The 16,012-nt window shown below is 41.9% G+C and overlaps 1 protein-coding gene across 2 annotated transcripts; it reads right to left on the reverse strand.

Moving 5' to 3' along the window:
* Positions 1-1,624: 1,624 nt before the first annotated feature.
* On the reverse strand, positions 1,625-15,308 carry acss2 (acyl-CoA synthetase short chain family member 2). Of its 2 annotated transcripts, XM_054783515.1 has the most exons (19): positions 14,637-15,308; positions 11,637-11,832; positions 10,027-10,118; positions 9,839-9,942; positions 9,693-9,765; positions 9,424-9,499; positions 9,044-9,149; positions 8,788-8,832; positions 7,043-7,180; positions 6,805-6,975; positions 4,605-4,738; positions 4,390-4,522; positions 4,242-4,298; positions 4,042-4,122; positions 3,843-3,951; positions 3,690-3,758; positions 3,292-3,468; positions 2,290-2,364; positions 1,625-2,163 (listed from the first exon to the last, which is right to left on the reverse strand). In XM_054783515.1, exons 1-19 carry the CDS (start codon positions 14,761-14,763, stop codon positions 2,036-2,038), a joined length of 2,091 nt encoding a protein of 696 aa, XP_054639490.1. In that variant the 5' UTR covers positions 14,764-15,308; the 3' UTR covers positions 1,625-2,035. The 2 variants fall into 2 exon arrangements, with proteins under 2 accessions (XP_054639490.1, XP_054639499.1); XM_054783524.1 differs by lacking the exon at positions 8,788-8,832.
* Between the last annotated feature and the right edge of the window lie 704 nt (positions 15,309-16,012).

A 16,012-nucleotide genomic window follows, 5' to 3' on the forward strand; every position in this document is an offset into this window, starting at 1 on the left:
AATAGCAGCTACGCGTCTCACCACATTTCTTTACCAATCCAAAAAGGACAACAGAAATGTCATTTTCCTTTATCGTGCTTCTGAAATGGTGAAGTCAAAAATAAAATTGCTGATATACTGCTCGCAGCCACTAGGGGGCTCAGTGTTTTGTTTTCATTGGTGACGCCATCTCTCAACCATTGGAATATTTTACTCGTGTCATCCGTGCTGTTAACTCCCCAGGACGTCCAGGCCCCCCAGCAACACATGAAAACATTACTTTTTGCTATTTGCTAACAGTTGGATAGCATGTCACTCTAGCGGGTGACATGCTAGCTGTTAGCTTTGGAAGACTGAAGTACCGTTCAAGCAGGAGGCGGAGCCAACACTAAGTGATGATGATGATGATGATGATGATGGGACACAAGAGTTACCATGGTTACCGAAGCGTTGCCCTTTGCTCAGCGACAGACCGTCAGTGACAAAGTGGCGTCCTGTGTAGCAGGTGTGTGCGACCACCGCCGTCCTGGCCTGCTGGATGGAGCGCTTGGCTGCCATGGTGACGGTCAGCTGGAGTGGGTGATGAGGACTTGGTCTGCTGCTAACTGGGATACGCACACACACGCGCACACACGCACACGCAAAGACACTTTCGTAACATGTTGACTCCTTTAGTTAGAAAACGACTTCGGACTCTTTTTGATTGTATTTTTCATTGAATTGCATGTTGTCTTCTTACTGAACGGGAGAGATTCTGCTGCAGTTCTCTTTTCAGCCGGAGGAGGGAGCTCTTCAATGTTGAACGGCAATGCTTCAATGTTGGCAATTGCACCTTTTTTTTTGAAGTATCACATATAATTAATTTGGATTTTAAATTACACTGCTGGCATCCTAAAACGTCATTTTATGTCCCTATGAAGGTTTTGCCGCAATAAATCACCTGTTTGAGCTAATAAAACAAATATACAATTCTAAAAAGAGAGGATTTAAGAGTTTTTAAAGCTGCTAAGCTAATTTATCATAAATTAAAGCAGTACTCTCCAACCTGCGGCCTTCTGAAAACATCTTGATGATCCCCAAGACCATTGGGAAAATACAGTACAGTATGGTGGTGGTAGTGTGATGGTCTGGGGCTGTTTTGCTGCTTCAGGACGTGGAAGACTTGCTGTGATGAATGGAAGCATGAATTGTGCTGAAGGAGAATGTCCGGCCATCTGTTGGTGACCTCAAGCTGAAAGCAACTTGGGTTCTGCAGCAGGACAATGATCCAAAACACACCAGCAAGTCCACCTCTGAATGGATGAAGACTTTGGAGTGGTCTAGTCCAAGTCCTGACCTGAATCCTATTGAGATGCTGTGGCATGACCTTAAAAAGGAAAAGCCTCCAATGTGGCTGAATGACAACAATTGTGTAAAATTCCTCCCCAGCGCTGGAAGAGACTCATTGCAAGTTATCACAAACGCTTGATTGCAGTTGTTGCTGCTAAGGGGGGGCAACCACTTATTAGCTTTAGGGGGCCATCACTTTTTCACACAGGGACATGTAGCTTTGGATGATTTTTCTCCCTTAATCATAAAAAACACCAAAAACTTTCACTTAAAAAAAACAAAAACAAACTAAAAACAAGAAAAGCACGATTTCCATTATTGATCTTTTTATTTTAAAAACACCCCACAGAATTCGGGTCTTTCCAGTTTGAAAAAACAAACACTAGTAATCACACAAGCTTAAAAAGATCAGACAGAAAATAAAAGTTTAAAAAATTATATTCCCAAAACATACAAAAGAATGCGACGCTGACGAGACAAATAAAAGGAGGACAAGCGTGCGTGTGTGAAGTCAAGACGCACTTAACAGGACGTAAAATAGAAATAGCTTGCCAACATCACTTTTTACCAACTTGTGTTAGCGTGACTGTTTTTTTCAATATGTTTTATTGTATTATCTTAATAATTCCTCTGCACATTGTTAGCTTAGTTCGCAGATGATGTCATGAGTCCTGATGGGGGTGGCTTCCTGCCCGCTCCTCCGTGCGTGTCCTGGTCTCTCGCCAGGTCACACGGCCTCACAGCACCTGTGATGGAAAAGCTGCTCCACCACAGACGAGTCGGCCAAAGTGGAGACGTCGCCCAGATCCTTCTCTCCGCTGGCGATCTTGCGTAGCACGCGCCGCATGATCTTCCCTGCAGGGGGCGCAGCAGCACAGCCGTCATGATCGTGATCATCATTTGACCCATTTCATTCATAAGGTCACGGACGTCTAGCTGCCGTGACACACCCACATCTTCACAAAGCGTTTCCACAGCTACCTGATCTGGTTTTGGGGAGTCCCGGCGCGTCCTGGATGTAGTCTGGCGTGGCGATGGCGCCGATCTTCTCTCTCACTGTCGACCAGCAGCAAACATGTTTACGGCATCCGACACGGCAGAGGATAAAGCTCAATAAAAAGCATCAGCGATACTACGGGTGGCCCTGAAGTCTGGACTTCAAATATACATACCTCATTTAAACAAATAATCAAACAATTAATAATTAGATTTGGGTAATACTTAATTATAAAAATCACCTTTAAAAAAAAACCTTTTTAAAATACATTTTAAATAAATCTAACATAAACGAGACAAATATGAAGAGCAAGTTTAATTGCATTCTTTGTAATTTATTACAAAAATAATTTGGAAAAAATAGTTAACATTAAATCTTTAAACAATAAGTGTAATACAGTATATGCACAATATACATATACAAATAATGTTACTTCAATGGTTAAAAATGTATTCAAACATTTATTTAAAACAAATATTACCTATAAAAAACACAATTGTATAAAAAACACATAATATACAGTAAAGACATACACAGCATGTGCGTGTGTACAACAAATACTTGTATAAATGTGTACTGCAGTATACACAGTATAAATATTATACAAAAAAAATGGTTAAATTAATAAAAACAATTACTTGAATAAATTATTAAAGGTAAATAAAATGTATATAAAATATACTGTATATATAAAAAATGAATTAAATTAAAAGAAAGCATTTATATTATTATATTTGCATAATACAGTATCATAAACATACAAAAAAGTAGAATGAATCAAAAATAAATTCATCAAATAATTAAAATTTAAATATAAATATATTACAATTCAAATGTATCAATGAAACTATTAAAGGAAAACTTCTAAAAGAAAAAAAGAGAAGAATTATTATATAAGATATGTATTGTTGCCGCTGTGTCCAGACTTTTGGGGACCCCCTGTGGGATGTCCCTCAGTAAACTCGACAGGGTGAACTGGAACCCACCTTGTTTTTTAAGCTGGGCCTCCAGCACGCGGTTGAACACCACGCCGTCGCTGAGCGTGACGAAGCAATACAGACTTTCCCCTTTGACGGGATGCGGGCGGCCCACCACGGCGGCCTCGGCCACCGCCTCGTGCTCCACCAGCGCCGACTCCACCTCCGCTGTGCTCAGCAGGTGACCTGCACCGGCGGACAGAGGGCCTTAAAAGCTTTATCCGGTGCACACGCAACGTTTCGAGTCCCGTTTGTAACATTCCTAACTGTCATGCAAGTGCATGAGATATAGATATAGATATATATATACTGTATGTATGTATACACTTCTACGTAATATTTAGTTTACTTATTTTTTGAAGTATTTCATGTTACTACAGCCAGCGCCGATTGTCCCGGGCTGTCACCTGAGACGTTGAGCATGTCGTCTATCCTCCCGGTGATCCAGTAGTATCCATCCTTGTCTCTGCGGCAGCCTGCGCATGAAAAATAACAAAACAAAAACACCTCAGCAAGGTGATGCGCTCAAGAGCCAGCGTCGTCTACGCGCACCCTCTCACCATCTCCGGTCACGTAGTATCCCGGGAACTTCTTGAAGTAGGTGCTCTGGAACCTGGCGTGGTTTCCGTACACCGTCCTCATCACGCCGGGCCACGGCTGCTTGAACACCTGTTTTTGGAAATGAGCGGTCAAGAGGCGTCAGCGCACTTCCTCGCCCTGCGGAGGCGTCTTTCTGTGCCGAGGGTGAACGCTTCTGACCAGGTAACCTTCACTCGGACCCTCCAGCTCCTCGCCCGACTCGTTCAAGATGGCCGGAACGACCCCAAAGAACGGAAACGTCTGTAAAAGGGACAAAATGGTTAACTTCTTTTTGCACTGTAACATGTGTCCAGTTAACAATGAAGACTTTAGGATGGAACAGATTATCTCCAAAATGAACAACTGAATGTTTTCCTCACAGCGGAGCCTGGCTTCATGGGCGTGGCCCCAGGAAGAGGAGTCAGGACGTGTCCACCCTGGAAGACACAAACAAAGCACGCCTTCAGTGCCTCTCAAAGAGCAAGTACACCGTGTTTCCAGCAGGGGGCAGCAGAGCCACCGACTCACAGTCTCCGTCTGCCAGAAGGTGTCAACAACGGGACATCTCCTGTCTCCCACCACCGTGAAGTACCACTGCCAGGCCTCCGGGTTGATGGGCTCGCCAACCGTACCCAAAACCTTCAGAGAGTCTCGTTTGTACCTGCACACACGTAGAGGCAGGAAGAAAGCTCTGAGGCGCTGAAACCATGCCACCGCCGATGACGGGCGTGTCGGCCGCTCACTTCTGCACCGGCTCGTCGCCGTACTTCATCAGCAGCCTGATGGCGGTGGGCGCCGTGTAGAACTTGCTCACGTGGTATTTGTCCACAATCTCCCACATGCGGCTCACGTCCGGGTACGTGGGAAGACCTTCAAACTGTAACACACACACACACACACACACACACACACACACACACACACACACACACACACACACGCACACGCAGTGCAAGAAAAGCTGTAAATATACCATAAAAGTGCTGCCTGTTTTTTTTATTGAACCTTGTCACATTCGAAAAATATAATTGAACAAAAAACCACAGCAAAAAATGGAAAAAAATCAGCAGTACTTTTACAAGAATAGCCCAAATATTAAGAGAAAAAAGTGCAATCTAACAAGAAAAAATTTGTCATTTTACAAGAACAACGTCGTAATATTATGAAGAAAAATAACAGCATTTTAGTAGCATAAAGTTGAAATATTACACACAAAAAAAGTCGCAATATTATTGGAAACAAAGAAAATACCAAATAAGGTTGGAATTTTCAGAAAATTAGGTTGTGGGAAAAGTTGTTACGAGAAAACAAAAATAAACGTCAAAATATTTGGAGAATAAAGTTGGACAGTAATTACGAGAAGAAAATCTACAAGAAGAAAGCTGAAATAGGAAAATGGGGAAAAAAACAAAAACACACTTTCTTTCTTTTTTTTTTAAACTGGTAACATGACCAAAAAAAACCAAAATAAAGTGGTCATTTTGGGGGGGAAAAAGTTCTAATATTATGGGAATAAAGTCAAAATATGGGAAGAAAGTCATTATTACAAAAAAATTACAAAGATTATCTATGAAAAAAGTTGAAATGTTTGAAAAAAATAAATAAATAAAAAAAACTGCAAAAACGGGGAAAAAAGAGCAAAGAGTGAAGTTGATACTAAACATTGGCTTTTTCACTTAAATCACAAAGCTGTGATGCCATTGTTCCTTGAAGTATGTACACTGTAACTCCTGAGTCCAAAGGGCTTCCGGCGAGGGCCACATAGTGGAAAATGAAAGGATGCAAGGGCCACTTGGATATTTCGTAAAGCAACACGTGCACAGGTAGACATGCTAAGATTCTGCAGTATACGTAGCACAAGAAAAAACTGCATTCCACCTTTGGAATACGTGTGAAATGCTACTAAAAATGATGTTTTTGTTCCATCATAATACCAGTTGTTTCTTGGAAAATTCATTCGATTATGACTCGTTTACTTAACATTTTTACTTTATTCGCGTCCAATCACAGCATTTCTGCTGTTGATTTTTTAAAATAATTTTCCAAATATTGCAACTTTCTTGTATATTTTAACATGTTATACATTTTAGTTATAAAGTTTCCAAAAATGATAACTTTATTCATTGTTTTTGACTATAAAACTTTTTTCTTGAACATTTCAACTTCATGCTACTAAAATGCCATTTTTCCTCTTACTATGACTTTATGAAATCATAGTAAGACGATGGCTTTATTTCCTTGCTTGATGACAACTCTTCTCTTAATATTTTTACTGTCCCATTTTTGCTGCTGTTTTTTAATTAAGTTTCCTTGTCAAATTAGATTTCTAGACTGTTCTGCGGGCTGATTAAATCACAGTTGAGGGCCGCAAATGGCGGCACTTTGGACGCCCTGCCTTAGCATATCTGCACACGCATTGCTGTACAAAATATCAAAGTGGCCCTCCCACCTTTTCCTTTCTCACCATGTGACACCCCTGGTATAACAAGTTCATTTTTGAACTTTAACAAAGACACGGCGTGCATGAGAAAGCGAGAAGGACGACGTAGCTCTCATTGAGCACATGTTCACCAATAAACCAGGTTGCCTAATTCGAGTTATTTGCTTTTATAGTCTACACGCCTGGCGACTATAGGAGACGCTTCAGGTAAGGAATAACTCATTTTGTGGAGTGCAATGGTGACTATTAAGTTGACTTCATTTGTTTTTCTAACGCATGCAGGTATAACGTTGCTCCTCATGTCCTTACTCATCTGCCCCAAAATGCACGCAAGCTGCTCCTGTTTTTCGACCCGGCACAAATTAGAGACCCTGGTGGTTATTAGAAGTTGATTAGGATGCTTTTTTTGTTGTTTTTTGTGTGTGTGTGTGTGTTTTTTTTTTTTTTTTAAATCAAAACATGTGAGGATGTCTGGTCCTTCCCGGGGCCACTTTCCCGCTCACCAAGACGCTGGTGGCGCCGTTCGCCAGCGGGCCATATGTGATGTACGAGTGTCCGGTGATCCAGCCGATGTCGGCCGTGCACCAGTAGACGTCGTCCGGCCGGTGGTCGAAGACCAGCTTGAAGGTGGCGGCGGTGTAGAGCATGTAGCCGCTGACTGTGTGCAGGACACCCTGCAGAGGAGGAGGACGTGCGTTATTAGGCGGGGGTTCAAGCGAGGACTTACTCATCTCGGGTCACCTTGGGTTTGCCTGTTGAGCCGCTGGTGTAGAGGATGAAAAGAGGATCTTCGGACTCGCACCACTCGGGTTCACACTCGTCCGACGCGTCACCGATCAGAGTGTGCCAACACTTGTCCACTTCCGGGTTCCACGGGACCTTGAAAAAATCTTTGTGAGTCACCTCAACACATTAAAAGTGATGAATAAGCTGGAAGGAGAGAAGAAAGCCAGCTGAAGAAAAGCTACAAACCTCTTCTCAGGAAGAAGGTTAGTATTCAGTGAAAAAGAACACGGTGGGTTAATAAAGCTAAAAAGGCAACACTTGTTCCTTCTCACGTCTCTTTGAAAGCTCCATGCAAGCAACAGTCAGCCACGGAGTTCCTCAGGGTTCAGAGCTCGGACGTTATAGCTCGTGACTGGCGCCTGCCAAAGAAAGAGCTACTGTTTCCTCACTGAATCGCGTGCGGCAGAGTATTTCAACGATTAGTAGTTGTTCTGAAGTATGGGAGATGTCAAGAGATTACACCGTGGTTGTAAATTAGCCGCACCGCTGGATAACCCGTTGGGTTCACAGTTCGAAAAAAAAAAAAAGTACTTCATTTTCATTAGTAATTACCGATTGTTTTGGGCTCCACGGCAGTCAGGGGACTTTGGAATTGTTCTGACCCCCTCGTATACGGCAACCCTGGCCAACAGCACTCATCATAAATAAATAGAAACATTTATAATCAATCCATGTGATCGGTATCGGACGATTTCACTCATGGATGATTGGAATTGGCAGCATAAAACCCTGATCGGAGCATCCCTACCCGATACTGCTTTTTTTTTTTTTTTTTTTACCCCTGATATCAGACCGATATCACATATCAATAACGCATCGGGACACCCCTAAAAAAGAAAATCATCTTTGAGCAACGTTCTGCGAGCCTTCAACAAGATGTGTTGCAAAGAAAAAAGTGCATATGGAAACCCAAACTTGGCTTCGATGAAGCCAAGTTTGGTGAAAGGTGTGTGAGTGACAGACTACCTTAGAAAAAGAGAAAAGTGTTAGTGAGTTTGACCTCAGTGAATAGAAAGAAAGTCAGCAAACATCTGAACACATGAAGCTTTTTTTGCTGTCTTTGACTGTAAACCGCATTGATTGACTATCGGGATTATTCATCATCAGTTAGACCAGTGAGTCTCAACTGGCGGGTCGGGACCCAAAAGTGGGTCGTGAAGCTCTTTTCAGTGGGTGTCGTGTCTATGCCTGGGGGCGGCGGGGACAAACAACAAATGTAATGACCTTATGTCCCTGAATGTACCTCACACATCTGTGCAACTTTGTCATCACATGCCATCCGTCTGACACACAGCTGCAGACACCTGCTGGAGAAGAGTGCGTTTGAGTTGAAAAAAATTCTGTAATTTGGGTCGCCGCTTGTTGTTGAGGTGAGGTGATGGTGGGTCCCGCAGCCAAGCCAGTTGAGAACCACTTCATTAGACAACAAGACATTTTTCATGTTTTCAGATGCTGTGGTAGACCACAGGATTTAAAAAAAAATGCTGTTGCTGGGTAAAAACAATAAATCAGATTTTTTTTTTGACTGGGATGTATTTTTTAAATTAAAAAAAAGGTATGCACACTAAGTATTACTTGTTAACAATCAAAAGATTAACTTTTTACCCTTCAACTGCATTTTTCCTAATCCAGCACTTCCTCGTCAAAAGCAAAAACACAAAAACTGTGGCAGGGTTTTTGCCGGAGGGGCGAGAAAGTACCTGCGGAACAGGACGGGTTTTCTTTACTCTGCCCGTTTCTTTTTCCTGCCAGGAGGATGGAAGACATGAAGCAGGAGACAATGAATGTGGGGGAGGGCTCATTTCCAAAATGAACACTGCTTCACTTGTTTTTGTGCTTGTATGACGACTAAGGATGTTCAAATGTGACTTAAAGTACACTTAATAAAGGGTCAGATTAGTTATATGATATGATATGGGCAGTGCTTAACTTCTTTTTCCACTTGTATGAGTTTACCTGCAGGTCAGGACAGGATCTTTTGGCGGGAGGAGAGCCGAGCGAAGTCTCTTGTGCTTCTTTGGATAAATGTTTCAACACGATGCACCTCTCCAGTGGGAAGCCTCTGGACACACACACGCGCACGCGCGCACACACACACACACACACACACACACACACACACACACACACACACACACACACACACACACACATCACTGAGGGGCTTCTAAAAAGGAGATGCAAGCGTCCAAATGAATGCTATTGTACAAATGATGTGTGTGTGTGTGTGTGTGTGTGTGTGTTTCCAATAAAAAGAAAACACTTTCACTTGACAGCATCTATCTGTGCGCACGCGCGCGTGCGTGTGTTTGTGTGTGTGTGTGTGTATAGCTTACTTGTCCCTGCACTTCTGCATTGCTTCATCAGCCAAGAGCTTGAGGTTGATCAGCTTATCTCCTCGGTAAAAGCCATCTGAAGGAAGACGTGTGTTAAAATGACTTGTGCTTCATTGTTTTTCAACATGACTTTCTCAAGACTTGCTGCACTAAACGTGGTGTGCTCTTAGAAGATTACGGGTGCAACCTGGTCTTAGGCGCATGGTTGGCAGATTTGTCCACTCAAAACCCACAGATGGCAGCTTGTAGAAGCAAAGTACTCAACTCACCTGCAGTGATGAGCAGTGAACATTTAGAGTCCACGATCCTCTCACACAGCGACTCGGCGGAGAAACCTGCAAACTGTGACATTGACGTTTGCATCGGGGACTTCCTTTTCCCAGCTCCCAAACCCTGCTTCCCGTGCGCGACTTACCACAATGGAGTGAACGGCTCCGATGCGAGCGCAGGCCAACATGGCCACCACCAGCTCCACCACCATGGGCATGTAGATGGCCACACGGTCGCCTTTCCTCACACCTGCAGCACACAAAAACGACAATTGTAGTCTCATGCGAGGGTTTTTTTTGGGGGGCGGGGAAAGCGGGAGCGTTTAAAAAGTACCCTGTGATTTCAGCACATTGGCAAAGCGGCAGACGCCGTGCAGCAGCTCTCTGTACGTCACCGTTGACTCGTCCCCTGGCTCGTTGCCTTCCCTGAAAGACAGTGTGCAATTTAATTAATTAATTCTCAGTATTATTATTATTAAATACATAGTGATGTGAAAAAGTGTTTTCCCCTTTCCTGATTTCTTTTTTTTTTTTTTTTGCATGTTCATCACACTTGCATGTTTCAGATCATCAAACAAATTTAAATATGCACGTCTTCAGTTCCTCAGCTCTGTTGCGGCAAGCCATTACATCGTCTCGTCGTCCAGGTTGATTCGGCCCAGGTCGCCATTTGGTAGCCGGTATTTGGGGCAGCTGGTCGAGACGCCATCAACAGTCTGCAGGGGGTCTCCACATTCACAGTGGGCACTGTCCGGAGGGCCCCACGGCCGCATTGCTTCCCCGAAACGTCCCACACCTGTCCTCAGGCGGTTCAGGGTAGGTACTCAGCAGGGACTTCTGTGGGGTCCTCAAGACAGCCTCCACGTGGCCACCTCGTTAGTACCGTAACTAAAGGGTAGTTGCAAGGTTACATGCTCTACAGCGAAACCAATTTCTTCAACACATCTACGAACTCCAGCGCTAGCACTCCTCCAGCGTGTCACGGCCTAACAAATAATGAAATTGGATCATTTGAATGATCTCTGGCATATAAAAATAAGAAGAACCCAAACATGAATAACAACGTTCATGACCTGCTTGTTGAGCGTTATGGCTCTTCTGTGTTTTTCCAGGTCAAAGGTCCATTTGAAGACTTGAGGTTCCGCTTCGGTTCCGCTGTGCTTAGTTATCAGCCGCCAAGTCAGATGATGAATCACCTCTGATTATTTGCTTTCACTTAACATGACCCATTTTATAGCTCAGCCACCTTAATACACCCTATTTTACACAGGTGACTACATTTGCACATGCACATTGGTAAAAAAAACGACATCATAGCAATCCCTCATTTATCACGCTTAACTGGTTCCAGACCCGACTGTGATAAGTTTGCACATTCCTTATTTATAAATGGAATATTGTCATAGAGCATAGAAAAGCTGTTTACAACCTTCTAAGAGCCCTCTGGACATGAAATAGCACCCCTATAGGAACCTTTACACTCGTATTACCCAATATCGTAGACATAATAAGAGAAAATCAGGCATTTAAGACATAAATAAGACATTATATGGACTCACATGTTAACATTGGCAAAGTTCCTTCTAGTTCTTTTTTTTTACTCCCGGTTTCTGGACAGTACTTCCTGCGGGGGCTAATGTGTCAACAATGTAACATTACTGACACCTAGTGACCAGTGTAGAATACTACATATCACCCCAACTTTTTTGAATGCATCTTCTGAATGCCTTATGTTTGTATTTTAGTTCATTTACCATTTTTATGCTTCAAAATGCAAACATATTTAGCAATCCACAATAACATCCATATACAAATTTAGCTCTGCATGCGCCTTACAATGTTGCTACTAAAAAAAAAAAAAAAAAAAAAGAACGCAATGTGCATGCCAAGCCACTAGTTGGTGATGTAACACCGTTACTACAGTTAGTCATGACCCGTACTGACCAGTGGAAGGCCACTTTGTCCCCCAGCTTCCTCTCGTGGACGTTGCGGTCAAGGACGTTGTAGCAGATGTTGGTGGACGCTCCCTCCATGCACTTGATGAAGATTTCCCCTTTGGTCACGTCAAAGTTGTAGTCCAGGAAGCGTCCCGAGTGTTTGGTCTTCCAGAAGAAGTCCTTGGCCATGTCCCCCCAGAACTCTGCGAGCAGAAGACGGACTGTTCAAACATCCCGTGCCGGATAATTAAGACAGTCTTTTAAAAAGTGCTAACTGAAAAGGACTTACGATGTCATTTTCAGGCAAATTAGGACTGGAAAAACATCTCTCTGTAGCTTGGATGTCATTTTATAATCAAGGACTACAACCAGCTGGTTGTACAGTCGTCCCTCGCCACTGCGCTTCGAATTTCGCGGCGTCACTTTTTTTTTTGGCCTAAGTTAAGCATTTTCAAGCAAATACAAATATATGGCATTCAGAAGACGCATTAAAAGACGTTGCGATGATATGTAGTCTTGTACACTGGTCACTAGCTGTCAGTAATGTTACTGTAATGGTGGGTGAGACACACAAGCACCAGACTTGATTGCCGGAACAACAGGCTTTTATCGCAGGTCTGAATGATCGCACAACAGGCACAATAATCCCTAACACGGGCTACTGCTAATGGCCGTAACACACGCCAAGCTAAAACTCAAAGCTGAACCCCGACGTCACTTCCTGTCCCCTAGAACCGCAATACACTGTAAATGCATGAGTCTTATTTTCTCTTATTATGTCTACTATATTGGCTAATAGGAGTGTAAAGGTGACTATAAGGGTGTTATTCCATGTTTAGAGGGCTCTAATAATGTTAAAAAGCATATTTAGAAGGTAGTAAACAGGTTTGCTATATCTTATTTTTTCTCTTAATATGTCTACTATATTGGGTAATAGGAATGTAAAAGTGACTATAGGGTTGTTATTTCATGTTTAGAGGGCTCTATAATGTTAAAAGGTGTATTTGTAAAGGTGGTAAACAGGTTTTCTATATCTTATTTTGTCTTATTATGTCTACAGTACTATATTGGGTAATAGGAATGTAAAAGTGACTATAGGGTTGTTATTTCATGTTTAGAGGGCTCTATAATGTTAAAAGGTGTATTTGTAAAGGTGGTAAACAGGTTTTCTATATCTTATTTTCTCTTATTATGTCTACAGTACTATATTGGGTAATAGGAATGTAAACGTGACTGTTAAAAAGTGTATTTAGAAGGACAAGAACAGGTTTTCTATGTATTATTTTCTCTTATTATGTCTACTATATTGAGTAATAGGAGTGTAAAGGTGACTATAGGGGTGTTATCTCATGTCTGGAGGGCTCTAGTAATGTTAAAAAGTGTATTTATAAGGTTGTAAACGGGATTTCTATGCTCTAACTACAAAAATATTCCATTTATAAATAAGGATTCCTACTTCTGTGAAATTCACTTATCACGATTGAGTCTGGAACCAATTAATCACGAAGTTTGAAGTCTCTGCAGCTAGTACTTGAATTTTCTTATATTTACATTTATCTGCAATATGATGTTGGATAATTACGGTTCTGCACAATAACTGTTCTCAAAACTACAAACCATGTAGTGTAACAGTGTTGTCTTTCCTTAGGGCCTATGTAACGTGGTATGAAATGTTTCTATTACAACTGAGCGTTTGCCACAGGACTGCAATCTATTTGTTCTGGTGGTGAGCTGGAGGCGGGAAACGGCATAATCATGAAATTTGCATAATTGCTCATAAGTCATTTGCGTTAAAAAAAAACGAACAGCAAAACAACATGGTTAGAACTACAAATACATGACAATTTTGTTGTCTTTTTTTTTTTTGGTCACAAACAATACGGAACCGCCCGTGAGTGCACCGGCTGCTCGCTGAGAAGAGCGCTGCATGCTTTCATGTCAGTCGCCAAAAGACTCTCCACTACATTTCTGTGTCTTTGACCCGCTAAATATAGCAGCAAAGTCGCTAAGTGCACTGCAATGTGTTTATGAGTGAGTGTGAATAGGTAGCGCTAAATCTAGTTGTGGCGCTACAAATTTATTTGTGTCGTAAATAAATGAATGTATGGGAAACGCTGCAAATAATGTGCGACTTGCATCGTTATTGCAAAAAGCTGCAATACGAATTTTAGGCCGCATCTACCAGCTGTCCAAACTTTACACCTCCTACGACAGCATTTCATTCTGGCAGTAAGGGCAATATTATTTTAATATCACAACTTTTCTCTCATGATTAAAACACATATTCAGCATTTAATTTAAATAAAATCTCTTCCTATCATTTTCTTGTAGTATCTGGAGAATATGCTTTTTTTCCCCCCTCTAATATGATTTTATTCAGGCTTATTTTTTTAACATTGCTATAACTTCTCAAAATATTATGGTAACGGTAATGGTTTAATGTATTTGAACATGCACAGCAGTTACATTGGAATACATCACATGTTGCAATTCACAGTTCCACATGTCAGCACCCTTTTCTGGTTTTGTGATCATGAAGACGCCAAATTGTTATAAAACTTAGGTAGCAAAATCGGAGCTTTTACTAGAAACTTCCTTTCCGAACATCAGGAAGTTACACATTTTCTTGGGGGAGGGAAAAGACTTATTCCCATGATTTTGTAAACTTGTAAACAGAACTTTTCCTTCATAATAATACCACTATATTCATATTGGTATATTACATTTATTATTAATAGTCATTATAGTACACACATACTGTACATTTTTCAGGGAACATTCACATTTTTTACCGTAATAATCCTACTTTAAAAACATTTTTCTCGTAATGACTTAAAAACTTAATTTAAAACCTTACGACTTTTGTCTAAAAAAATTGGGCCTTTGTCAACGTTTCCGTTTATTATATTATTACGACTATATTCTATATATCTTTTATAATATGTATTTCTAATGCAAATGAATGTGGTTTAAGCAGCATTTGCACATGTAAATAGTGTGGACTCACTGTCAGGGTCCTCTATGGACTGCATGTACATGTCTTTATACTTGTCAAAGGTGGGGACGTGAGCGCCCCTCCGTATCTCCTCAGCCCCGTAAAACACATCTTCCTTTGGCGCCTTGTCGGGAATCATCTCCGGAGAAACTCAAGAGCTTCTCTACGTCCTCCAGATGCCGAAGAGATGTGGGCAAACAGGCTTGACCTGCTCGGCTCCTTCAGGGGCACTCAATCACGGCGAGCGGGCGCTAGCTTACAAGGATAGCGACACTTCCAACTTCCCTTTTTGGTGGATTTGTTGTCTTTTCATAGGCTGATTCGGCGAAAAGTGTCCCTCTGTGGATGCTTCCGGGTCCTCTAGCTGGGTGATGGCCGCAACAAAGGACGCCGAGCGCGAAGGTGAATACCGCTTTGTGGAGGGCAGCTAAGACAGATCGGCTAAGCTAGGCTAAGCTAACGACAGTGAGATGCATTCACGCCTCGATACGAGCTCCCGTCGTTCATTCCCTGGGGGTTCACTTGGCTGCAAAAATACACTTTTATGTGGCTCGTTGAGCTCTGGGTGCACGGGTCGGGAGGGGCGATGTTGGCTGCGTCCTTGCGGAGAGTCGTAGCCGTGGACAAAGTCTACTCTTGTCCCCCTTTTGGCTAGGAGCAGTCACATTAATGTGATGCAATGAACTCTCCTTGGCCCCTCGGCAGCAGCCAATCACGGTTACGGTGCCTTCAATGACGCGGTTAAAAGCTCCGAATTTGCACAACTAATTTGACTAAAAACATTCAAACCAGTCCATCCATCCAGCTATTTATGTTCTATTCCGCTTATCCTCACTAGGGCCGCGGCGATGTGCATTAAAACCAGTTATTTTATTAATTGTTTTGATTTTACGACAAATATATTAAATAATTAATAATACTTAACAAGTAATGTCCACCATATAAAACGGGTTGGATTCCTACCAACATGTGAACATCCTAGGAAGAATACCACCCAAGTAGTACATAAAAACATGTGGTTAATGTAGTTCATGTAACATACAGGTGCACCTGGATAGATTATTAGAAAATTCCGGCGTTCGATTCCAACCGAGAGACCATTTTAAAGCCTCAGGGCGTTTTTGCAGTTCATTTGCTAATTAATACAACGTTTTGACAGTTTTTCCACAATTTTGGGATTACTGAATGTGGGCTCTTTACTAGCTGTAAGATATAACAACCAAATTATTAATACATTATTGAAATATTTCATTTTGTGTATGAGTTTCACTTTTTCAATTGAGCTACTAAAATTAACTTGTCAAAGATATTGAAATGTATTTAGATGCACTTATAAACCCATTCCTTCAGTATTAGTAGTGTAACAGATGTTTGTTCTAAAGGTATAA

This window comes from Dunckerocampus dactyliophorus, chromosome 1 (assembly GCF_027744805.1).
Source record: "Dunckerocampus dactyliophorus isolate RoL2022-P2 chromosome 1, RoL_Ddac_1.1, whole genome shotgun sequence".
Classification (NCBI taxonomy): Eukaryota; Metazoa; Chordata; class Actinopteri; order Syngnathiformes; family Syngnathidae; genus Dunckerocampus; species Dunckerocampus dactyliophorus.

Excerpts from the sequence above, each read along its gene's own strand:
- acss2 (XM_054783515.1), bottom strand. The coding sequence starts at position 14,763 with ATGATTCCCGACAAGGCGCCAAAGGAAGATGTGTTTTACGGGGCTGAG. Across the intron at positions 6,976-7,042 it reads GCTCAACAGGCAAACCCAAG|GGTGTCCTGCACACAGTCAG; the intron begins GTGACCCGAGAT and ends CCTCCTCTGCAG. Across the intron at positions 2,164-2,289 it reads ACTCCCCAAAACCAGATCAG|GGAAGATCATGCGGCGCGTG; the intron begins GTAGCTGTGGAA and ends CGCCCCCTGCAG.